Source organism: Oreochromis aureus, linkage group 1, assembly GCF_013358895.1.
Source record: "Oreochromis aureus strain Israel breed Guangdong linkage group 1, ZZ_aureus, whole genome shotgun sequence".
Taxonomy (NCBI): Eukaryota; Metazoa; Chordata; class Actinopteri; order Cichliformes; family Cichlidae; genus Oreochromis; species Oreochromis aureus.
In genome coordinates, this window is record NC_052942.1 from 35,831,615 (window position 1) to 35,856,610 (window position 24,996).

Genomic DNA, 24,996 nt, shown 5'->3' on the forward strand with positions numbered 1-24,996 from the left:
ACGGCTTTCACTGGAGATTTTACAGCATTAACACCACCTGTAGGTGCTGTGAGGAGAGCTAGCACGCTTAACCTTTCAATGTAAATCTATGCTAGATTTATTTCTATTTCAAAAAACAATTTCAGATGTTTTACTCTAACCAGTAAATGTAATGTTAGAGATACTGTTCTTTTTTAACTTTAAGGCTCGGGATCAAAAGGTGAGGTGGTGGAGGAGACAACACATATACAGGGCAGATGACGTAAAAGAAAAGCAAGCAATTTATTAATAATATTATTATTATTATTATTATTATTATTATTATTATTATTATTATTATTATCATCATCATCATCATCATCATCATCATCATCAGTTTACAAAACAAAACAAATGAAAAACTCAAAGATGTCACAACAAATAAACAAAAAAAATCTGCTAGCGTAAATAAAACTCAGTTATTGGCTGAGTGACAGGTTCTGACCTCTTAGTTCCACCATTCCCACCTGCTGATCCTATTGGCTGAGTTCTGAGTCCTGTAGCCAATGGATGCACTCCAGGGCGTATTTAAGCTGACTTTGAAATTGGTTTTAAGAATGTTGGGTGCTTTTGTGTATGCTGCTCTTCTTAGGTTGATCCCTCCCCCCCAATACAATGATTGTCATTCATGAATCCTCATATTTACTTAATCTGTGCATATTTGGGGTTGTTACCTGTCCATTGTCCATGACCAGAATACGATCTGCTTGCATCACAGTGCTGATCCGATGAGCTATCGTGAGCATAGTGCTATTACGGAAGGCTTCTTGGATGGTGTTTTGGATCAGAGCATCCGTCTCTGCATCTATGGAGGCAGTGGCTTCATCCAAAAGAATGATCTGCTCAACAAGAGGACAGACCATTAGTATAAGCAAAAACAGTTTGAAAGGAGGACAGCATGTCACAATACATAAAACACCCATACTTTCTAAATACAAACGTGGCGATTAGCAATCTCACACAAATGTGAGACATTACAGAGTAGTTTGAAGAACAGGTCCATAATAATCATAACCCTTAACCAATTTCAATTTGGCCTCTCATTCATTCACTGTCATTCTCATTCACCTCTGGGCCATTTTGAGCACGGCTGCTAATTTTGGATTTCTGAAAAGTCCCATTATGAATCGGAGAAGTCCGTAAAAATAATAAATAATAATAAATTTAAAAAAAGTCATTTCTTTGTATTTTTTCCACAGAAAGTTGCAGGGTTGCAGACCTCTCTAACAGATGCCGAGTGAAGATTATGTTGCAGTGGGCATGTAAAGAGGAAAACAAACAAACAAACAAAAAAAACCCAGACAAAAACAAAATACTGGCGACTGCCAGTCACGAGGTGACGTAAGATTTTGAAATTGATACATAGGTGTGTCTGCTAGGAGGCTGAGTGTCACACTCAGCCTCCTAGCAGACACACAAAAAAACCTTCTCAAGTTTTCGTACTCGCAAGATTTTTAGAAATTTGAGATTCAACTCTGTCTGAGATTTTTAGAAAATATGTCTCTGGTCTCAATTTGACGCTCCTACGTCACCTCAATCTCAATTAGCATTCACAAAGTTAGGTGTACACGCTGTCCATCTGCCCTGCGGAGTGACGACAATACCCTATCAGGCTTTTAAGGCTGAGGGGTACTTCTAAAGAGGGATCTAAACATTGTACTGATGACCTTAAGGGGGAAAAAAAAAAAAAAAAATTAAAATCAGGACAGATTTGTGATGTTTAAGGACAGTGCAGTGCATATTGACAGAATCACAGGAAATTGCTTTGACTGGCATCACAAGCTCTGAACAGTTGTGTGAATGCAGTATGTGACAGCATGTCCCAGCCAGGTGACAAATCATCAAGCCCCCCCCAAAAAAAGTGCACTCTGACCTTGGAGTTACGGAGTAAGGCTCTAGCCATACAGATCAGCTGTCTCTGGCCTACGGAGAAGTTTTCTCCATAACATGTGCTTCAAGCTTCCCCTCCAGCTTTGAGATCTGAGGAAACAAATCACATTACAGCTTCCACTCCAGTATCCTAATTCATCATGTATACAAACAAATAGAGCAGAAAAAAGAAAAAAGAAAAAAAAAAAGAGGCTATATAGGAATTTGAAATGTACCAACTTTAATGTTGCACTCAACACATACCGAGTCCTTCATGTAGCTCTTCTCGAGCGCTGCCCAGATCTCCTCGTCAGTGTATTTATTAAAGGGGTCCAAGTTGTACCTGCAGGGATGGGGGTCATTAGCCAGTTACTGATCCACAGTGGTCAGACCAATGTGAGATTTATGGGTTGGCCAAGGTTACCTGACTGTACCAACAAATAGCACAGGGTCCTGAGGAATCGCAGACAATTTGCTACGCAGGTCTTGCAGGCCAATGGACATGATGTCCACCCCATCTATCAGTATGGTTCCTGCTGCAGGCTCCACAAGTCTAAATAGAGCTACTCCTAAAGAGGATTTCCCTACAGATGCAAACCGCAGATTAGAGTAGCTGAATTAACCTACAACGGTAAAATTTACATTAAAATGTGCTACATAAAATATTATTTGAAATCAGGAATACGGGAGGATTTAGAGTCAATCACTAAACTTTCAGCACAACCAGGTGTAGGCAGGGGTACCATCTACCTTAGAGGGTTGGGGTGGGGGAATAATAGCAACAATAACAATAAAAAAGCCCTCCTACTATTAACTAATGATTCAATCTTAATTATGATCAGCTTATCTTTATTAATGGGTTATTTACCACAGGCCTTTAATGAGGCAGTAATTAAACCATTATTTAAAAGCCATCACTTGACCCAGCTATCTTAGAGACTGGCCTATAATTGGCTAACTTTATCTCAAAAATTCTTGAAAGCAAAACAGCAGTTTCAGTCAACTTTCAGAGCTCACAGTACAGAAATGGAACAAGTGAAGGTGGCAAATTGTTTTCTTCTGGCCTCTTACAGTCGACCTCCGCGTTTGATGCTGTTACAGTTCCACAGGGTTCTGTGGTAGGACCATTTCTGTTTACAATATATGAGTTTCCCTTAGGCAGTGTTATTATAAATAGCATACATTTTCATTGCCTGATGATACCCAGACTTATGAAGCCTGTTGACACACACACCAATTAATTAAGTTACAGGAATCTCTTAAAGACATTAAAACCTGGATCACCTCCAATTCCCTGCTTCTAAATTCAGAAAAAACTGAAGTTGTTGTGCACTGCCTTATCTTAGAAACACAGCCAGATACCCTGGATGGCATTACCTTGGCCTCCAGTAACAATGAGGATATTAAACAACTATGTAGGACTGCCTTCTTATATTTGCACACTCTAAAATTAAATATCCTGTCTCAGAGTGATGCTGAAAAACTAGTTCATGTATTTATCATCATTTCTAGGGTGTATTATTGTAAATCATCATCACCCAAAGACCAAATGAAATCAACAAGAGAAACAGCTACTGAACCCAGAGCCTTACCAGAACCAGTCCTTCCCACGATGCCCAGCTTCTCTCCAGGTTGAATGTGGAAATCAATGCCGTTCAGGACAATTGGTGTATTCTCTCTGTACCTCATCTTATAGTCTACGAAGGAGACGCCCCCACTGCTAGGCCAGTCCTGTGGGATCTGAGTCTCCTTAACATGCCTGGGAGCCTCAGACTTACAATCCTGCAAACACAATTAAAAGCTTTTAGGGATCAAGCAGATGGGGCTGTAGGATATTTAATGAACTTTGGTCTTGGTCTCAGCAAAACAATGACAGATGGATGATTGCAGGACATGAGTCTGACCGTGACATATTCCTGGAGCCGTTCTGCTGAGTTGAATCTTGCTTCCACTTCTATCGAGAGTCTGGCTACATATTGAAGCATGCCTGTCAACTGAAAATAAGTTTAAAAATGATGTTAATCCATGTCTGAAAAGCAAAATGAACATGGATTCATGTGCTGTCCAAATGTACCTGCAAGGAATAGGATATTGCGAGGCCTTTCAAGGATGGACTGATTAAGTCGTTACTGCTGAGCACTACAAAGAGAGCCACAAACAGTGTTGTAGTAGCAGCCATCAATTCCAGGCAGAAGGCGAATGCACGTGTGCCAGCACTAAACATGAAAAGGTATTTGGAGTTGATATCACTCAAGATATTGAACCTGTAATATGAAACAGGATAGGGCAGAGTTTTTGAACATCCCACTGTCCACAGTCACCCCCCAAAGAAACATGCAATTTACAATGTGTTGTATCAAAAACATTGCAAAGCAAGAGGTGATAGCCTAGTAACAAATTTCAGAAACTTACTGTTCTATAAGGCTGTCTCTTCTATTATAGGCATGGATGGTGCTGAGGCCATGCAAAGTTGAGGTGGTTAGAGAGAACCATGGAGAGCGACTGATGTTTTCTAGATTCTTCATATGACGTATACTCTTCTGGAATATACTGCAGAGAAGGCACAGATATATAGTACCTTAGAGGACCTGTTACTGTCAGTAAGTGTTTTTTATAGATTTAACCAGCATAAACTCACAAGACAGTAAAGGCAACAAAAGCTGCCATAATAACTCCAACTACAAGCATGGCGGGGAAAATAACTGAGATGACAGCAATTGTGAATGCGACGAGTAGAGAACACTGGAAGAAAGAATCCATGACAAGAGGAAGGACAGTTTCCACTTCGTCTTGATCTTTAGAGAAACGATTTAGAAGTCGGCCCGTTGGAGTTGTGTCAAAGAAACACATTGGACTATCAATAATCTGCAATAGGAAAACAAACTGTTTATTTGTAGCTAGTAAACGTTCCCAGTTTTGGATTCAATACATTTGTGATAAGTAAACCCTTATCCATATTTAAAATGACCATGTGTAATGATGACTAGTATAGATTTCTATGGTGCTGAGATTTCACAGTACCTTTTTGAACAGCATGTCATGGAATTTGCAGGAGGCCTTCAAGGTGAAATAAGTGTAGATTATGGATTTCACAATGGAAAGTAAACAATGACAACCACTGTTGCAGCATAAATAACCTGGTAGAAGTGAAGGTGTGGATTTTGAGAGATTTCTCCCTGGACTGCAGTTGTGTTACTGGATGACTTGGAAATAAAAAAATAAAAAATAAAAATGAAAAGTTAGTGAAGTCAGACAAAGCCGACATAAACGACATTTCACATGATGAAATATTATTTCCTAAAACTAGAAATAAGCAGAATTTGAGTAGTCAGAAACAATTTTTCGCCTCCTACGTCTGCCAGGCTTGGTCTATAATGTGTGGCTCTCTGGATTTTAAATCACAATACTTCTCACTCAAGTTCTTGACACTCAGATATACAAAGTTACCACAGGATTTCATCTCCTGCTTTGTGAGCATCAGTTACTTTTCCTCAAGATTTCCTCAAACTGATTTCTTATGTTTCAGGGATGACGCTTACTCAAGTGACAACTAAAACCCTTGCTGAAATTTTTACACTGTCTCCAAGCTGAAAGATGAGCCTCAGGTATTCCAATAAAAAGAAACAAAACCAACAGAAGATCAATACATCAAGTTGTTTCAAGGAGAAATGCTTGGACTAGGTCAAAATAAACATTTTCAAAAATAACTGGCAATTAGAAAGAAACTTGATTGCTGATGAATCCAACGTTGAGATATTGGCAGTAGGAGTGTGTAAGTGTGTGGACCAGCAGGAGAGCTAGAAGATCAGTGAGTGATGATGTAACATCAACTCAGCTTTATGTAGCAAAATGTAAATACAGAAAGAGTTTCTTGCACAACAGCCATAAAAAAGGCATGACTTTTTACCCTCTTGTGAGTTCAAGGCTCACAGAGAACCATTTCAACGTGTGTGACAGTGATAAGGAATGCAATAATTCTCACCCCATCACCACTTGCCATCCAGAAGCTAAACCACCAATTGCTGAAGACACTGGATCCTGCCAACAGGAACACATTCAGGAGGATAAAGAAGGAAACTGTGTAGCCTGTAACAACAATGAGCAGTGTATGCATCACGAGCTTGGCTGTGTATTATTGCTCGTAATAATGTATCCACAAGCATATGCAGCATTGGGAAACAGGAGTTAGAGGAAGAATTTACAGTGTACTCAGTGGTAGTTATATGGGGGGAAAAACATAAATGAAAGCTACTGATCGATATGTTATGTTGACTTGAATTTTAATTTCTGACTGATTCTCTTGTTTGCTCTAAAATACCAACGTCTGGAGTTTTTCTTGGTCTTGTAATCCATTCTTGTGAAGCGTTATAGTGATTTCTCTTCTTTAAGACTACAATTCTTGACTTTGACAAGTTGTTAACAAGTGTCTGTTGTGAGGGGATCTTTAGAACCCAGTATATATAGCCAAACTTGCTGAAAATATACAATTTAATTTCATACATAATCCCAACACTCCATGTGTGAATAACAGACCTCCAACTGCCTGGGAGTATGTGCGGTATGTTCTCCAGGAGATGGCACCGTTTGTAGAGGACTCCTGACTCACTAGCTCACTACCAGCTGGGACAGCAGCTTAAAAGAAGAAGAACAAGGAAAAAAAAAAAAAAATAATAATAATCATCAAGTATCATTATAGAATGAAAAAGAAAAATACACATTTTTATTAGGTGACATCTAGTGATTTTTTTTTTTTTTTTTTTTTTTTTTAAACTTGCTCTGCAGAGAATTATGTCAGTTTAAATCAAATGTTTTTCTTCCATGTTTTCACACCAGGGTTCTCAGTGCCAGTGCTTGCACAATGTCTGAGGTCAATCTCTTCCGACTGGCCATCAATAAATGATGCTAGTGCCATGTTCCCATCTTCCTTTTTCTTCGTCTGACAGAAGAAAAATAAATAAATATCAGGGACAGTCTTACAGCTCAGTCTGGATAAGCTTAAAACATTGACACTTATGAAACGCACACTTTGTTTTACAGTCAACAAGTTTGTTTCAATAAAAAGGACAGTAATAGAACCATGATACATGACATCCTTACTTTGGACTCTTCCATCTGGCAGGTACTGATGAGCTGAGTATAGCGTCCATTGGCTCTCATCAGATCCCTGTGGTTTCCAGACTCCCATACTGTTCCGTTTTCCAGAACCAGGATCTCATCACAGAACTCCAAATACTAAAAGCCACAAGGAAAAGCAAATTATCAAAACCAGCTCAACTCTGGTTAGAGCTCTAAACATTTGTGTGCGTTTCTGGCACATGACAGATGCTTTAATCTTTGGAAATATTGCACCTTACAACTCATGAGCAAAATATGTAGGTATTCCATGCATACTCAGGTATGCTTCTTTAAACGATAGCCTATTTTCCCATTAGTACTGTGGAATTACAGGGATTATTTTATATAACCATCATCTTTGTCATTGCATTAATTATCATTTCATCCAAGCATTTATTGAAGTTGCTGGCATTATGTTATAATTGATATTATAGGGGTTATCCTAATCAAATATTAACATGTTTATTACAGGTGCAGTTATAACTACTTTAAAATGATTGAGTTAAATATATATGTATCATAACTCATATGCTGAGTATATTGTTACAGTAAAATAGTAGCTGAGCAAAGGCCTGGATGTATTCAGCTTCTTGTGGTATTTGAGTTTGCTTAGTTACAGGTGACGGAAGGATGTCCAGTCCATGGTGACCTCAAAAGCCTTAGGTCATCACCATATTCGGAAGAGTATGCCACAAGGAGGAACCTCTATGTTGCATTTAATTCTTAAAATACATGAATGTTCTGTACATGCAAATTAGGTGCTTGTAAACGCAAGAAGGGGCGTTACAATACCCTGATGTTATAAAAGCAATCTAGAGTGTATTTTGGGTAGAGATGTACAACTGTTTTGCAGTTTGCACCTCTCCACGCTGCGTGCATTCATTAAAATCAATTGTTTGAACGGCCTTTTCTGGACCATGATTGTTTTACTCTCGTCCTCAATTTCGGACCCTTAACATTTGGTGCATTGGCCTGGGTTGAGGGGAGAGACACTTGGAGATTGAGACCGAGAGGGTCCGAGGCGCTCGAACGAGCAGACACGAGTCAGTGGTCGAAGTGAGTGGACATAAGCCGGCTTATTCAAAGGTAAGGCACTACCTGTTGAATTATTTCCAAACAGTGCTGAATTGGTTCTGACAAAATTGAAAGTCTACTCACTGAAATTACTGGTAAATGTCTCTTTTGATTTTGGTGAAAATCTCATGAGAAGTTGAAGTTGAAGTAATGATAAGTTATAAGTAAAAGTGAGTTAGAGTCTCACTAAAGGTACCGGGTTAAAGTCCCAAAGGAATAAGAAAAAGAGTAAAAGTGAGTTAGAGTCTCACTAAAGGTACCGGGTTAAAGTCCCAAAGGAATAAGAATAAAGAGGATTTAGGATAAAGAGAATTTAGAATAATAGGTAATTGGTGAAGTTTGTGACATTAAAGTCTCAATTGAATATAAAGCCGGGCTTGGACACCGATATGGTGGGTTTGTGAGTTTTGGGGTGTCTTCAAAATAATTAAATTGTATAGAGCGGGACTCTGGGAGTCTAACAAGTGCATTTTTGTCGGAAGGTGACGCTTCCAATTTGTCGGTGACGATCGACATCTTCCTCGGGGAGGGATAGTTCACTTGGCAAGTGTGGAGAACTACGACACTCCAAAATAGCCACTGACTGGGTCAGTTTACCGTCCGGGACGGTGGTTTGCACTTTTTTGGTCAGTAGAAACCGGGTTTCGGGCGTGTAACTTTTAACTTAAAACTTCGGGGAAGCCTGGGATGTGAAATGTCCCCAAAACAGAGCTTTTCGGCAGGGGTTGAGTTGGTTGACGCTTTTAAATTGTGTAGGGTTTTAGATATTTGACCACGGTCCGGGGCCGAGACTGGTTAAATTGATCACAAAAAACTCAGGGAGTTTGTCCCTTGGAGGGTTAATTTAAAAATTGTCTAAATTGTGTAGGTTTTGGAATGAGAAGCCTAAAATCTGGGCAGTTGTAATCATAGGACGTCTGTGTAAATATATTAAGAGACTTGTCTGAGTCTGTGAGTCAGGCTGGTATTATTTTTAGACTGTGTGTGTGTGTGTGAGAATGCAAATAAGGCAGCTGAGAGGTCAATAGAGTATGAGGAAGTTTATAGAGACTGCTAGACATTGCTGATGCATGTACGCTGGTTTTGTTTATTACAATATGTAAGTAAAGTTTTATTTCTTGCCATGACTGTATGACTTTTTTTGCGGGGTTTTGAGATAGGATACATAAACTGTTGATACTTAAGACCGTTACCTGGGTTCTGAGAACTGAAATTGAATTTGAGATAATTTAATTAATAAAGATGTCTGTAGCGATGTGTGTTTTGGGGTGTCAAGTAAGATGTTTTAGGATTTTTAGATGGGTTTTGTTTCAGTTTGAGATAATATATACAGTTACATTTTCTGTGTGTGTGTTGTTGAGTGACAACATGCGCAGTTTAAATTGGGCGCTGTTCCTTCCTCTTTTAGTTTCAAAACACAAAGGCTGTGAGATTAAAATTACTGTGAGTAACGGTTTGACTTTTGACTAGGGAAATAATATGCTTACTTTTGGGTCTATGAAGATATTTGACCTTCAGTGATGCTATGAGAGGTTTCAGTTTTCTTTTTCTTTTTTTCTTTTGACTTGCTCTTTCTGATCATGGAAGGCATGTCCAAGATACTCGTATGAAAGCGTATTTCGAGTGATTTTAACCGTGTGAATGCTGTCAGTATTTGATTTGAGTGACTCTGCATGATTTCTCTGAGTGAGTGGAAAATGGAAGTTTGAGAGAGAAAAGGCAGTGTGTGAGACGATTACTGAATGACAAAAGAGGTTAGAATGTTTAAAAGTGTGAATGACATAAAGGTGTTGGTTTTAGATCAAGATTTAGTAGAATTAAAGAGATTTAGTAGAATTAAAGAGGGTCTGTAGATTATAAATAGAAAGAAAAAAAAAAACAAAAGAGTTAGATTAGTTTGAAGAAACAGGAAATATGGCTCTGTGTACCGACGCTGCAGCGACAGGAAATAGTGAACAGGAACTTTGCATGCCCATATATGGGAACTGAGTGTGTACAGAAAGAACACAGAGAGAGAGATTTAACTCTAGGCACATGAAGCAAATGAAGCCTTTAAGAAAAATGAATATAATACTAATTATATGGTTTAGTGTGTCAATACAGGTGGGCGTCTTTCAACTTTGCAACCTTGAGTTCAGCAGCAGAAAAGTAGATTAAAAGAATTGGGAGAATAAGCCAGTTTTTGGCTCGAAATTGTGCGGCTGGATCTCTCACTTTGTCCCTGAAGCGGAGAAGAAGTTCAAAGGACAGTTAATCGCCTGATGAAGACCGATAGAACATCGTGGACTTGAATACAGCAGGCAAACGACAGTGCCACTGATCCATTAACACTGATGACGACTGACGACCAGCAGCAGCATGTAAGTGTAATGTAACATGTACTGTGAAAATACAGGCTGGGCAGTTGAACAGTGGGATAAAGAATTGTGGAAGAGCACTGGACATTGAGTGATATTTTGCCATGCTGGGACTTATTCTGAAAGAAAGACTGTAAAGAAACAGAGAAGAAGACAGCAGCTGAGTTGAGACTGTGTTTGCTGGAGCTTTGAAGCCCGAACAGGACATTGTGCAGAGAGGACCAGTGAGAGATGAAGCTGGACGAGTTTGACTGTGAGAATATAGGATATAATTGGAATGAAAATTGAAGCCTGAACTCATGAATTGTTTAGGGATGTCCACCACCGCATAACAAAGAGGTAAACATTAGAAAAGGTAAGAATAATGAACGAAGATAATTGTCATTACCTTAATGAATAGAAAACACACATACAAATTGTTACATGTGAGATTATTTTTGAAATGAATCAGAAGTGAGATAGTTTGAATCTAAAGCTCAGTGGTGAAATGCATAAATTAAATATGAATATATAGGATGCAATGAAGAAACAGCTTACACGTAGTGTACATTAACATGAATACATCGCAAGGCAACGAAGAACTCAATGAATTAATTTAATGAAGAAGCAGTTTACACCCAATTAACATAAAATGCAGGGAAGAACACGCTTACATGCATGGCATAATTGGTGTTTCTGATCGGAGATAGAGAAATGGGTTATTTAACCACTGGTGATAATAATGAAAATGTCTTAGTTTTGTTATTTTCAGGAGTAAAGCAGACTTGGACCGCTCTCCAGATCCAGCAGTCGGAAGAAAGTTAGAGGTTAACATCTATGGATAAGTTAAGGCAAGTTTCTGGTTGAATTGTTCACAGCATGATGTGTCCAGGAACCTGAAAAGCAAGCCCCAGCTCCTGGCTGAAGACCAGGAGGGCGGTAATTTAAGGTGGGAAATCAAAATGTGGGTTAGTAACTCGGGAAAAAAAAAACTGACTGCTTAACTGGAGAGTTGGGAAGAAGTCTGGGAGACTGTGAAGTCAGAGATGCAAAATAACATATACCCATACACACACAAACAGAAAATGCATTAACCTTATAAAGACAAGCTCCTGAAGCTTAATGAACAGATATTGATTAAAAACCTGGCTAAGAACATAAGCATATGCAATGAAGATCGGCTTGCTACTTGTATGAGTGAGAGAATGGTGTGAATGGTTCATAAAATAGATGGAAAAACAAAAGAAAAGTGTCTATAAGAGTGACTCAGGAGTGCTCTTGCACTGATTGATCAAAACAAGTGATTAGTATAGAAAGAAAATGAAAATAATTCAATAATGTGATAAAGTTTAAACATGTATTTCTTTTGCCAAGTTAAATTGTTGAGAGATGGCTGAGTATGGAAAAGTTTGAGAGCTTGTGTGAATGTGGACAGAGGAGCTTGCTGTGTGGGTGTGATTGAGGCCTTAAAGGAGGGGTAGATTGTTCAGAGGTGCAAATTTGATTAGGAGGTGTATAAATTAGTGTTGACACATTGTTGTAAGGTGTTAGGCTGAATCTGAGTATGGTAAAGTGCCTAACCGGGGTTATTGTTGTGTACGAAACGGTGCAGCTTTTGGCGGGGTTTTCAGTGTGTCGAACGGGTGAAATTTCAGATTGTTGAAGATTTTTGAGGTTGTTGTTTTATTTTTAATAGAGGGAGTTTTGATAAACATGGACATGTCTAAAAGGGCCCATAGTTTCTATAACAGTGCACTTAGAAAAACCTGTCAGGTGATTTTGTTTTGTGTTTTGATGAGCTAATAATCAGCTCTCTTTTTCTCATTTTGTTCTAAGCAGGCCTGCAAAAGAGTGGATAACAGCGCTGAAAATTCTCGGTGACCTTCTCCAGATTACAATAGGCAGAGGAGAAGGCTAACTCTCTGTCTAAAAGGATTGCCATGAGCCAATCCAGTCCAAAAAGCAGAAAGAACTATTTTCTTAAAAACAAAGTAAAACAAATAAATGAGTTGATGTTGCTGAGAGTGAAGACTGAATATTTGCGAGATAGTTTCCACTGTCAGCAATACCTGATGTTAATGCATGTGAGTGAATGTGTGTAAATGGATGGTGACTGGACGGACGAGGCAGACCATAGGTTGGACCGACTGGACACTGACAAAAGACTGGACTAAGGTTAGACACATGACTGATAACTTTTCTGTTTTAAGTTTTCTTTTTTATAATACAGGTTGGATCATAAGTGAGGAAAAACTGAGTATGAAATGTGAAGTTCTGGTTAACACACAGGTTTTTGTTTCTAGGACGTTTCAAGGATGCAGGCTGTGGATGGAGCCAAGAAAGGATTTGACATGATGATTAATTTGATTTCATTCCTTAAATACAGGTTTGAAGGGCCGGAGCATGTATGCCTAATATGATAGGACTAAACTTTTCTTTTAATTTCCTAAGCTTGAGTGAAGGATTTTGAGTTTGTAACACATGAGATGTGTCACAAAAAGGGGGGTGTTAATATATGCGATTAGCTACATGAAAGGTGCTCTTTTAGGGTTACTAAGCAAATGTCTACGTGACCTTTGCCTAATAACCTTTGTGAGGATAAACTTGTTTACCGACTTGCTCTCTTGTAGAACAGACAGACTTAGAAAAGGGGAACCTCAGCTCTGAGTTCTGAGAATAACTCTGTTAAGTTGACAGGAAACACGTCGAGACAGCAATATAGGGCAAATCTGTTTGAGCTTGTAATTAAATGTGGGGCTTGAAAAGAGGAAGCAAATTTGGTACAGGACGTACTTGAGATGATCAGACGAGAGAAAGGAGAAGAACAGAGCACAAATACACCGAGTTGTTTATATTACAAAGAAGATCAAAAGCTTGTTAGACACAGGTTATAATGGAAGCATAAAAGGGATGAGAGGAACTTTACATAACATAGAAATCCTGCAACAATTCAGTAAATTGCCCAAACACAGTGTTCAGACCGGATATGCGCTACCCGTTAAAGGGGCGAAGAAATCAGGCCTAAGTTTGAAAAATGAAATGGGTTAACTCGATAGAGGATGTTTCCAAAGGTAGAGAAAATAATGTAGGACCTTTTACCAGGAGAAAGCTAATTGTATCTTTTACACTTTACAGTGTGCACTGAGGGAAGTCAGGAATAGTTTAAACTAAGATTGAGAAAGTAAATGGGGTGAAAGGGGGTGTAGCTTCAGGGCAGTTCACAGCCTGGTGTAAACGCAAGGTGCTGTCACACAGCTTAAGTTATTTGGTTGATTTATTTTATGACAAAATAATAAGGAAATATTAAAAATATACAACACGTTGAGAAGATCTCTTATGTTATATTTTAGTGTTTAACATGGAAGATGCCTCTCCGGAGCTTCTCTCCTGATGCTACTCCACCAAAAGAAGTTCATTTATAGAGACTATGTCAGCTCCCAAACAGACAACAACAAACCAAGATTAGCAATAAACAATCTAAACATAAATAATAACAAATGAAGAACAATACAGAATCCAAATCTGAACCAAAGAACAAAATAGTGAAATGTGGATTATTGGGTTTTCTCTGTATATATGAAGTATTTGTAATGTGTATCTGCTAATGAAGGCTTGTAGAGGCCAGTTTATACTCACAAACGAGTGCTCAGCCAGACTGAAAAACAGGAAGCTTTAGTGCACAAGGCATATTAATAAATATAGACACAAAAGAGGAACTCCCCATATAAACAACGTTCAAAAATGTGTGAAGTATAAAGTACCGAAATAACACTATATAAGTCACAGCTGATGATTCTAATGTTAGAGAGCTCTTGCAACTGGCGTCTGAGCTGTGCAGAGGTCTCTCTTAAGACAGGTACTTATGTAGGTTAGCATGAGGTTGAGTTAATTTTATACACAATGCATAACTGTGCTTGTTTAGAGTTGATGTTCTATCCAAGAGGGTTTTAAGCTTCACTGGTGAGAGTGTCCAGGTGATACATGTTGAGGGAAGATGAGAACATAGCAGGTGAATTGCACGCACGCTTACAAACACACATGATTTAAATATAGGCCAGGCCAAAGGCCTGGACTTGATGCAGCTTTCAACTTTACAGCTCCTAACTTGTAGGAATGGCGTGGAGTGTAATGAATGAATGCAAAACATGCTTACAGACACAATCATGACAGGGGTTTATTTTACAGGGTAAAGGTGGACCACAGGTTGCTTTGTTTCTGCTTAGCAACTCCGGAGGTAAAAGGTGTTAAAGATAAATATGCAATAAGTGAACAGGAAATGTGTAAGGGTGAGCCGGGTGAAACAAAATGTTGTAGATAATGGAAACTTGTCTAACGGGCATTAACAGTAACCTTTGCATGTTATGTATATGCTTGAGGCCAAAAGAGGCGTAAATCCAGATAGAAAACTTTGAAGTGTGCTCTTTAGCGGAGATTTAGGCTGACATGGGGATGGTGTGCATTTTACTTGGGTTGTGTTTAATAAGACTAAAAGCGTTGCTCACACACATAAAGAGTATTGAGATTAAATAAAGTTAATATAATGGATAGAGCCCAGAACATGATAATATATAAGTGAAATCAAATGCAATGTGTGATTTCACTTTTATTGGGAAAATAATTAGCCAAGAAATGTGTATTGAACTCTCCACATACTTTGAAACTGCGCAACTCTGAGTGGGCAATGTAATGAAGCAACTGTTACATATTTGCATTAAATTAGCCAACATAGACTCACCACAAAATGATGTAGGATGTTGCCCTGCAGCGGGGGCAGAAAATCATTTGCAAACCAGGGATCTTATGTTGATTATCATATTCTTACTTATGTACACACACACACAGAAGGGAAAAATTTCAAAACAAAACAAAAAACAACTTCGCTTAACCTGTCAAGCACAGGAGCAAAATAAAAATCTTTTTGGGCTTTGTTAAAATTTCTTTAGTAAAAGTGTAAAAGGCCAAATCTAGGAAGTTCGGCAAACAGGAAAGTCCCTCCAGTATCAGGAGTTAATAGTCAGGAAACATTTTTCACTTTAACGCCTTTTTTCTGAAAAACCACTGACTCATAGATGCAGATAGACATACAAGTGCACATACATCCAGATGTGCATTTAGACATTAAAAGTGTAGAGGCATGTACACACAGATTGGCAAACCGGTACAGAGTCTAACTGAAGAGCTTAACAAAGTAGACGTGGCAGTAGGGTTTGTGATTTTGCCTGATGTGATATTGTGAACCAACTTTGAATAATGACAGGAACCTGAGATGAACACGGTAAGTTAGTAAGGTGTAGCAGAGAAAGGTTGTTTGTTTTCTATCCCTTACAGGAGAAGATTTCCACTAGAGAGGGACCCAGAAAAGGAGCAGAGACCACTTAAGCATGAAGTGTTTTCAAGTGGGAGCTGGTGTTTTATTGCTGGACCACCTAGAGGACAGGAGGTTGTTGTCGGATTTGCTGAGTCAGGGGGCGGCTAGAGAGGGTCAGAGCGAAGGTAGTGGACCTGGGAATAGTGTAGTGACGTCTTTGGAAGACGTCAAAAGGGGGAATTGTGGAATTACAGGGATTATTTTATATAACCATCATCTTTGTCATTGCATTAATTATCATTTCATCCAAGCATTTATTGAAGTTGCTGGCATTATGTTATAATTGATATTATAGGGGTTATCCTAATCAAATATTAACATGTTTATTACAGGTGCAGTTATAACTACTTTAAAATGATTGAGTTAAATATATATGTATCATAACTCATATGCTGAGTATATTGTTACAGTAAAATAGTAGCTGAGCAAAGGCCTGGATGTATTCAGCTTCTTGTGGTATTTGAGTTTGCTTAGTTACAGGTGACGGAAGGATGTCCAGTCCATGGTGACCTCAAAAGCCTTAGGTCATCACCATATTCGGAAGAGTATGCCACAAGGAGGAACCTCTATGTTGCATTTAATTCTTAAAATACATGAATGTTCTGTACATGCAAATTAGGTGCTTGTAAGCGCAAGAAGGGCGTTACAATACCCTGATGTTATAAAAGCAATCTAGAGTGTATTTTGGGTAGAGATGTACAACTGTTTTGCAGTTTGCACCTCTCCACGCTGCGTGCATTCATTAAAATCAATTGTTTGAACGGCCTTTTCTGGACCATGATTGTTTTACTCTCGTCCTCAATTTCGGACCCTTAACAGTACCTACTCTGATCGACTTGTACGGTTTTCAGTTAGGTCATAGTACCTGGTACTTTCAGTGCCTGCTCGCCTGGGATTAATCCGAGCAGGTACTAAAATATGACGTAACACTGCATGTCACCAATTGGCTGGCAGCAGGAGGTATATTTCTTGCCTCCACATCCATCTTTTTTGTAGCATTCATGTTGCATATTAATTACGTCGCGGGACGCTCAGACACTTTGGTATGACGACAACCACGCACGTAGTACCAGATTACAGTGGAAAACCAGTCGATCCGAGGAGAGTCGATCAGGGTAGGTACTAATGGAAAAGGTGCTTTTGAGCCCAGACAGCTCAGTCTCCACTAAATAATAATTCAATACGTTTTCCTACCTGGAGCTGATGTGTAACCAGTACGATGGATTTTCCTCTCAGCTCTTTCTTTATACATTCTTCAAAAATGTGTTTCCCCACATGAGCGTCAACAGCAGATAGTGGGTCATCAAGGAGGAAAATGTCCCTGTTGGAATAGACTGCTCTTGCCAGGCTGATTCTCTGCTTCTGTCCCCCTGATAGATTTAGACCCCGCTCGCCAATCTGCCCACAAAAAGGATATTTATAATATTGTGACCTTTTGATTAATACTAAATAACAATTTAATCCTTCCACTTCATTGTAGCATCAATTTGCAAGCTTGAGTTACATCTTAAGTGAGCGGGGTAAATAAATACACTTAAAAAAAAAAAAAAGATACAGCAAAACCCTGTGTCAGTGTGTGACACTCCCCGGTTAGTCTAGAAAGCACTCACCTCAGTTTGGTCACCATATTGCAGGATGCTTAGGTCAGCTCCGAGGCTACAGATATCCACAACTCTGTCATATCTGTTGGGGAGCAGTACAAGGCAACAAACTGGTTAATACTAGAGAGAAGTATATTTTAATAGGATGTGAGCTAGTCATTTATTCAGCCAATTATAATTTGTGGGTGACTGCGGCTCAGTTAGCAGAACAAGAGGTCAGTGAATTTATCCCCAATTCCTCGACATATCCTTGAGCAACATACTGAACCCCTAGTTGCCCTTGATGCATCCATCAGAGGGTGACCGAGTGAGTGTCTAAGAACGTTATAAATGAAGAATGTTAAACACTGTATGAATGTGTATGTGATTGGATGAATGATACGTGCAAGAACAAAATGCTTTGAGTGCTCACCTGAATAGAAAGGTGTTACGGAAGTTCCAGTCGAATTTACCAATTAGCTGACAGTAAAGCATGACCAAAATCATTTAACATGTCAATAAAAATGATTTCATGCAAAATATTGCATTAAATGTATCAATTCAGTTATGCAATTTTGACATATTTTAAGGGCTGCTACTAAACTGTTTTTCCCCTCAGTGGCAGTTTATGGAAATCTGATTTTGAAACAAAGTGAATTGATAAAGTTTAAAGCAAACATTGGTTCCTAGCCAAGCTGTTTACCAACCCTGGCAGTAGAAGTGATACTGTCAGAAAACCAAGAGGACCTCATTTTGGTTGACTATGAGCCTTCCACCAACATTTCAGAATGTCAAAATGAAAACTGTTAGAAGTTCCATGGAAGGTATCCAACTTGAATTTTTTGTGCCTCCCAGGGCAGATTGGGGATAGGCAGTTCGAAAGGGCCACGATTAACTATCCAGACAAAGTGGCGGTTGACAAGGAGCAGAAGATGGCCATAAATGCAAGAAGATTGATTTAACTTACCTGGCCTGATCAAAAGGTTCCCCCATAAGAATATTTTCTCGAACAATTCCATGAAAAATCCAGGCCTGTTGGCAAACATACGCAAATGTCCCATCAGCTGTGATGGAGCCCTGAAGAAGGTGCATCTAAAAGAAAAGTGAGCAGGCCGAGAAACTAATGTAACTGTAATGTAAAGTTAGAAATAGTAAAAACAATGTGAATAAATGCAGACAGATACAAAACAATTGAACACACAAAAGAAACAAACCTGTTCCAAAATGCTGCAAATCAGTGACGTCTTTCCGCTACCCACATTCCCAGAGACACCAAGCAGTTTTCCCTTCAGGAAATATCACAGAGATCATCATTTCACATCCAGCAGAGTCTCGATAACTTCAGTTATTATTATTTGATCACACCTTGGGTAGTGTAAAAGAGATGTTTCTGAGGGTTGGTAAGGTCTCAACATTTTCATTTGGAGAAGTCACGTCCATATTGTGTTCCGTCACCTCATTAGCTGCTCTGGACGGTGCCTCTAACTGGCTGCGTTTGGTCCATGAAAGTGTAGCATTTCTCATCACAATAGCAGAGTTACTGCCTGCTATTTGCATCAGGTAAGGCTCAGGATTCTGGATCAGTAAGATTTTCTGAAACAGCCACACATTGCATTTACAACATCATTCAGGTTTTTACTAATTTCTCTTTTCAGATTTCTAAGATCCATGGCAGTAACAATTTTAACAAAAATAAAAAAAGATTATGCATTAAAATACTGTACTGTAAGTCCCAAAAGCATCATGATTAATACGAATCCAGCTTGTGATTAGCAGCATGTCTTTTTTTTTTTCAATTGGTTACTAGAGGACAAGATTTGGAGAGGTGCACATATGAGTGTGTGATGAGTGTGAAACTACTCCTTTACATTTAGTCTGGCATCAATGCAATAGGAATAATGAATACTTCACAAGTAAGCAACACTTACATTGTCCTGATATTACAATAGTGATAAAAGTGTGTCTGAAGGCTCTCAGTCATCCAGGTCATCGTAGTCTAAGGAGCTTGGAAAGAAAAGTGTCTGGACTTCTTTAAGTTGCTTGAACACGTTTCACCTCTCATCTGAGAAGCTTCTGGCCCAGGATGTAAAGGAGAAAGGTCACTCTTTTGAGGATGCCAATGTTCACATTTTTGACAGAGAAGGCAGATGGTTTGAAAGAGGAGTAAAAGAAGCCATCCATGTCCACTGTGAACGTCCATCTTTGAACAGAGGCGAGGCTTACGACACCAACTGTCTGCCATCTATAATCCAGTTTTGAGATCCCTTTCTAGACGCCTTAATGCCCACTTACATCCTGGGCCATTTGATGTCAGGAAATCACATGATAGGGTGGGGCTAGGTTTCACAATGAGCTCACCCGAAACCCTGGCAGATTGTGACCTACACCTGTTTTCACACCTGGGCTCACGTGATTAGGTACAGGATCATTTGGGGGTTTCATTGTCCCTCTTGGGGCGACACTCCCACAGGGCTTAAATCTGGGACTCTCCACCATTTGACCCTAGAACTGAAGAAGCTTCTCAGATAATAGGTGAAATGTCTTCAAGCAACTCAAGTCCAGACGCTTTTCTTTCCAAGCTCCTTAGACAGTGATAAAAGTGTTTCAAAGAAAACTTAATAATGAACAGAATGACCATAACAAGTGAAAAAGTTGCTGCTGCTGCTACTACTGGACCTTGAGGAACCAAAAAGAGCTTACCCTAAATCGTTTTAGTGACACAAAAGCCTCAGCGAGGGCCTTCACAGCAATCGGCATGAGAGCAAAAGTGAACCTCATGGAGGTGAAGATGGCAACAACGGTAAAAGCCTGGGAAGAAAACATTGCACTATAATCTCACCACAACAACAGCCGTCAATTTATATCTTAGACCTTTTCTGTCAGTAGACCAAGCCTTCTTACAGGATTCTTGCAGTTTTCTTCTCAGTTCATCTCTACTAACTTATCCAAATTACCGAGTGAAAATGCTAAGAGGCTGTGTTACTGCATAATATTGCTACAGAGCTGTGCTACTTACGTCAGATGCTTTCAGTGGTAACCCCAACAAAGTGTGGATGAGAAAGGTGAAAACAGTGGCAATGGTGCTGATGCCCATGGTCACGCTGCTATTAATACTCTGGATTTCAACGATCTTCTGTATTAGTTTCTTTTCAAGTTTCCTCAACTCTGTAAGAAAGAAAGTTTGTTTTGCCTTTCGTCTGCTACTTTCATTATTCCTTGTAGACGCACCCTAACACACATCCATAGCACTCACACATTTCATTCATTGCAACTGTTAAGTCATGAACTACTAGAAACATTAAGAACCTTCTGATATATGCCGATATGGTTGGATGTAGACACCTTTATATTCATTTGCAATCTATATAAGGGAACCCTTCTGTGTAGGTGTGTTGCTTTAGATGTGAGACTTTGCAGCTTCACACTTAATGCACATCACCTCTTGTGCATCTAGCAACATGATTACATGCCTGATTTTGTACCTAAACTAATGGGAGTTTATAATGCATGCGATATGTGATATTACTAGATAAATGGAAGTGCTGCCAAATGGGCCACAGCTGCTCGACTTACCTGCTATCTTCATCTCAAAAGAATCTTCCCAGGCGTACATCTTGATTAGCTTAATGCTGTTGAGAATCTCAGTCATTGTATGAACACGTCTGTCTTTTATTACCATGGCTTCTGTTTTGAATACATTTGTGAGATGTGCCAAGAGATACTAGAAATGAAGAAAAATAAATTAGTCCCCTGACTGCAAAGATTCTAAAAGTAGAAGGTAAGGGTATTTCGCAATGATGACTTAGACCTCACAGCACAGGTTTCAGCATATTAAACTACATACCCAATATTATGTTGGGCAAATTCTGTCATAGTTAATCTACATTACAACATTTACTGTAATGCTTACCTCAATCAGAGCCCTTTTTGTATTTATCTATCTCACTTTATTAACTTCGTGTACATACTTCAATGGGAATAAAGATGAGGTAGATGAAGACTCCGATAAGTGCGGTGTAGCCCAGAATGTTCCAGGCATAACAAATGCCCGCAACAAAGAGTACAGGGGTGGACATCACAAAGCTCCCATTCACAACTGCCTCAAAAACCGTGTGTCCAACATTGGTCAAAATATTAAGAATCTACATTAAAGAAAAATGCGAAAAGAAAAGCTTATATTTCAGCCGTTTTTCATAATACACCAAATGTGAGAAGATGTACTGAAAAAGTATCTTATTTTCTCACGCATGTGTTTTGGATCAAACAAATCTTAATTTTAGACAAATATAACCAAAATAAACACAAAATTAATGTGTTTAAATTGTGCTTTAATTTATTAAGGTAAAGTTCTCCAAACGCACCTGTCCCTATATGAAAAAGTAAAAAGTGATAGGTGGTTGTGCCACCCTTGAGAGGAAGAACCGTAATCAAATATTTGTAATAATGGGAATGAGTCTTTCACATCACTGTGAAGGAATTTTGGCCCACTCAGCCACATTGGAGAATTTTCAAGCATGAACGACTTATTTAAGGTCATGCCAATGCATCTCAGTTAAATTCAAGTCTAGACTTTGACTAAGCCACTTTTCACAGCAGTGTAGGTAAAGTGAATTCTCTGTGTGTAAACCAGTCTTTACCTCTCCGTTTGAGACGTCGCCAAGTACTCGCAGAGATGTGACTTTCTGGAAGCCCAAAGAGCATAAGGCACCTTTCAATCTGATGGCCGTACGCAGTGTTAATGCCCACTGCAAGGATATCATGGAAGTTTTGAGCAACTCTGTGGTGAACAATGCAAAAGCCAAACCAACACCACTGGTTTCTCCTGGGTCACTAACGTAGTCTAAGATCTTATAAACGACGACCGCCTGAAGGGACAGACAAAATGCTTGATACACTTTAGAGAGCAGAAATTCTAAAAATGCAATTAAGTACTCTAAACAGTTTCTAAACATTACAATGATGCATTACAATTTAGAGAACTCATTTGTTCTTTTTATGAACCACTATTTTTGAAGTCAAATGCGATTTACAATAAATAAAACGTTTAGGCAAATGTCAGAGGGTCAAAGTCTGAAAATACAGATGACAACTCACCGGCCCCAAAAAGGCCGCCAACATGGCAAGAATAGAGACAAGGGCGGACAGAATAAGTCTGGTTCTTTGAAAACGAGGAGTCACCCAAATTAGTGAGGCATTCTCCAAACCTCTCCTTGCCACTTCTTCATTCCATAGCCTCTGGAGCCTGCAAAACACTCACGATCAGATCATGTACACTAAAAATGGTCTGGCATTTTATTTTGACAAGTCAGCCTTGTTCCTTTGACTTATCTTCAAGGTGCTACATTACATTACACATCAGCAGCTACATTAATGGTGTGTCATGTCCCAAGCAGACCTACTGTGGTTTTCTGTCTATTCCTCTTAATATTGCTAATAAAGCCCTTTCTTTCTTCCGTGTTGTGCATCATCTCTTTCGTCTGATGTTTCTTTCCCACATGCTTGTTTATCCCCTTTGTACACAAAATGCATCATCCATTGAAATGTTAGATTCTACTAATGCCTTAAACGACAGCTGAAAAATGTGAACCCGCCAAGAGAGACCTTTTTGCGCTAATGTCTGCTACATCAAAAGGAGACAGGTGTAGGTCGGATGTATCCAGCCTGTTCTTGAACATGGCCTACATTTTGGGGATCATCCACAAAAAGACTGAAAATGATATTAAACCTGCATTATCTACAGCATGGGACCTGGACAAGAGGAAAAAAAAGATAAGAAACAGCAAATGAGTACTGTACAAGGAAGACCTTCTATATCAAAGAAAGTAACTTTTATTTGGCAGACAGGTTACATTTAGCAATTTCTCTTTCATCAATGAAACTGACTCTGGTGAGGAACAGCGGAAGGGTATAAGGGTCTGCATGCTCCGTCAGTATTTTCTAAGTGGGCAAGGATGGGGTATTTCCCTGATGTCATTATCTGCATCTTCTGAGGCAAAAGACACAGGTCCCAAGTGGATCTCATCTTCTCCCTAAAGAGTCAGAAAAACACAGACAGACAGAAACACGTAAAAGCTGAATCAAAGTAACAAATCTGGAAACAAACAAACAAAAAAGGGGAAAAAAAAAAAAAGAGAAAAGAAACGGTCATCTAAACTAGCAATTAATTGTACTTCCTAATTACAGTTTTAGTAGATATGGAAACATGATCAGAAAACATAAAATGAATTACCTCCTCATGTCCTAAACAACCAAAATTAATCAAACTGACACAAGTGAAATTGTTTAAACATTTTTTCAAAAGTGAATACCTATTTTTATTTATACTACATGCAAATCAAACAGCGGATCATCATTTTATTCCGCCATGCTCTCCTTTTCTTTGATTTAATTTGATCCCTTCATTTATTTGAATGCAAGCAGCCCCTCCCCAGCGACGTAAGCAAAACCCAGAGAACTTTACCGCATACTGAGCTACAAACTTGTGAGGAATAAATAAGAGGCTGCTGAGGTCGATGACACGTAGTACACCCGATTTCTCATTTTATTGGTGTTTAGTTTTTGGTTTGTGTGAGTATGGCCCCATCTACATCGCTCAGTTCGGTGTAGTTCCGGTGTTGTGCCAAAACACCGGGCCTGTTCTAAAAACCAAGCTCAGGGCTCCCAAAACGTCTTTTCATTACGCGGCTTCACTAAAACCACCAACTCTCAGGACGCTGGTTCACGACTCAGCAAATCAACGCAGGTTTTCCCAATTTAGCCGCGAGCACGTTCACACAAAGGGGGTCGCTGCTGGCAGGAGATAACCAATCACGAACAGGGACAGGAATCAGAAAACTTTCAGAAAATTTGAATTACAGGCCAGCAGATTAAAAGCACTAGTTGCTGCAAAAAAAAAAAAAAAAAAAAAAAAATAGTCACATAAGAAATAAATCAGAGTACACCCCGATCATGCACATTTCCAGCGATTTTGAATACAATTAAGGAGCTTCTCGAAGCCGCTGTCCTGGCAATAAAGCACTAGTAAGTGTAATTACAGGAACGACTCCATTATTTGGATTTATTCTTGCAATTTTTCCTTATGCAATGCATGTTTAGTTTCAATATTCCAATAAAGAAATTCTGCGGCCTCTCTGTTGTAAGCAACAGGTTGTCTACAAGACTTCAGTGCGCTTTTAGGCTCATGCTCGTGCAAAAATCAAAGGGATAACACGGTCTCTCAAGACCTCTTACCGCCCACGCAACTGAGTCCGCAGGATGCTCCACACGTGCCGACGCCATCTTCCGTGAGAGGTGATTGGTCAGTAGGCGGCGCTTTTATACTAATCGATCGATCTGCAGAGGAGGCCTTACCTATGGGCTACGTGGTCTTTAAAGCTATGTAGACTTTTACAACAGACAAGTGACTTTGGGAGGAATGTATCATCAGCTTGTTATATTTGCCAGTTTTGTTGATATTAGGCAGCAGAATAGTCAGATTTTTAAAACATAGTAACTAGTAAGGAAAAGGATTATTCTAAATTTGGATTGACTGATCAGGATGGAATAATCCCTGAGAGCTGCTCATGGATGGAGGTCATCAAATGAAACATAGATGTGAGACGACAAATGCGGCTTACCATGACTCAAGTGCAGCCAT

The 24,996-nt window shown here is 39.2% G+C and overlaps 1 protein-coding gene across 1 annotated transcript; it reads right to left on the minus strand.

The window, feature by feature from the left end:
* Positions 1–39: 39 nt before the first annotated feature.
* Positions 40–24,863, minus strand: LOC116325542 (multidrug resistance-associated protein 9-like). Its single transcript, XM_039613254.1, is given in 30 exon segments — positions 40–857; positions 1,892–1,962; positions 1,965–1,998; positions 2,152–2,230; positions 2,312–2,471; positions 3,480–3,669; positions 3,792–3,881; positions 3,962–4,151; positions 4,300–4,437; positions 4,526–4,749; positions 4,909–4,991; positions 4,994–5,090; positions 5,870–5,973; positions 6,421–6,519; positions 6,718–6,823; positions 6,985–7,119; positions 16,975–17,178; positions 17,391–17,463; positions 18,328–18,452; positions 18,575–18,646; positions 18,726–18,953; positions 20,061–20,168; positions 20,377–20,525; positions 20,934–21,081; positions 21,329–21,502; positions 21,998–22,225; positions 22,455–22,602; positions 22,962–23,108; positions 23,244–23,389; positions 24,591–24,863. Coding segments are annotated over 28 exon segments (3,744 nt in total). The 5' UTR covers positions 23,036–23,108; positions 23,244–23,389; positions 24,591–24,863; the 3' UTR covers positions 40–644.
* Between the last annotated feature and the right edge of the window lie 133 nt (positions 24,864–24,996).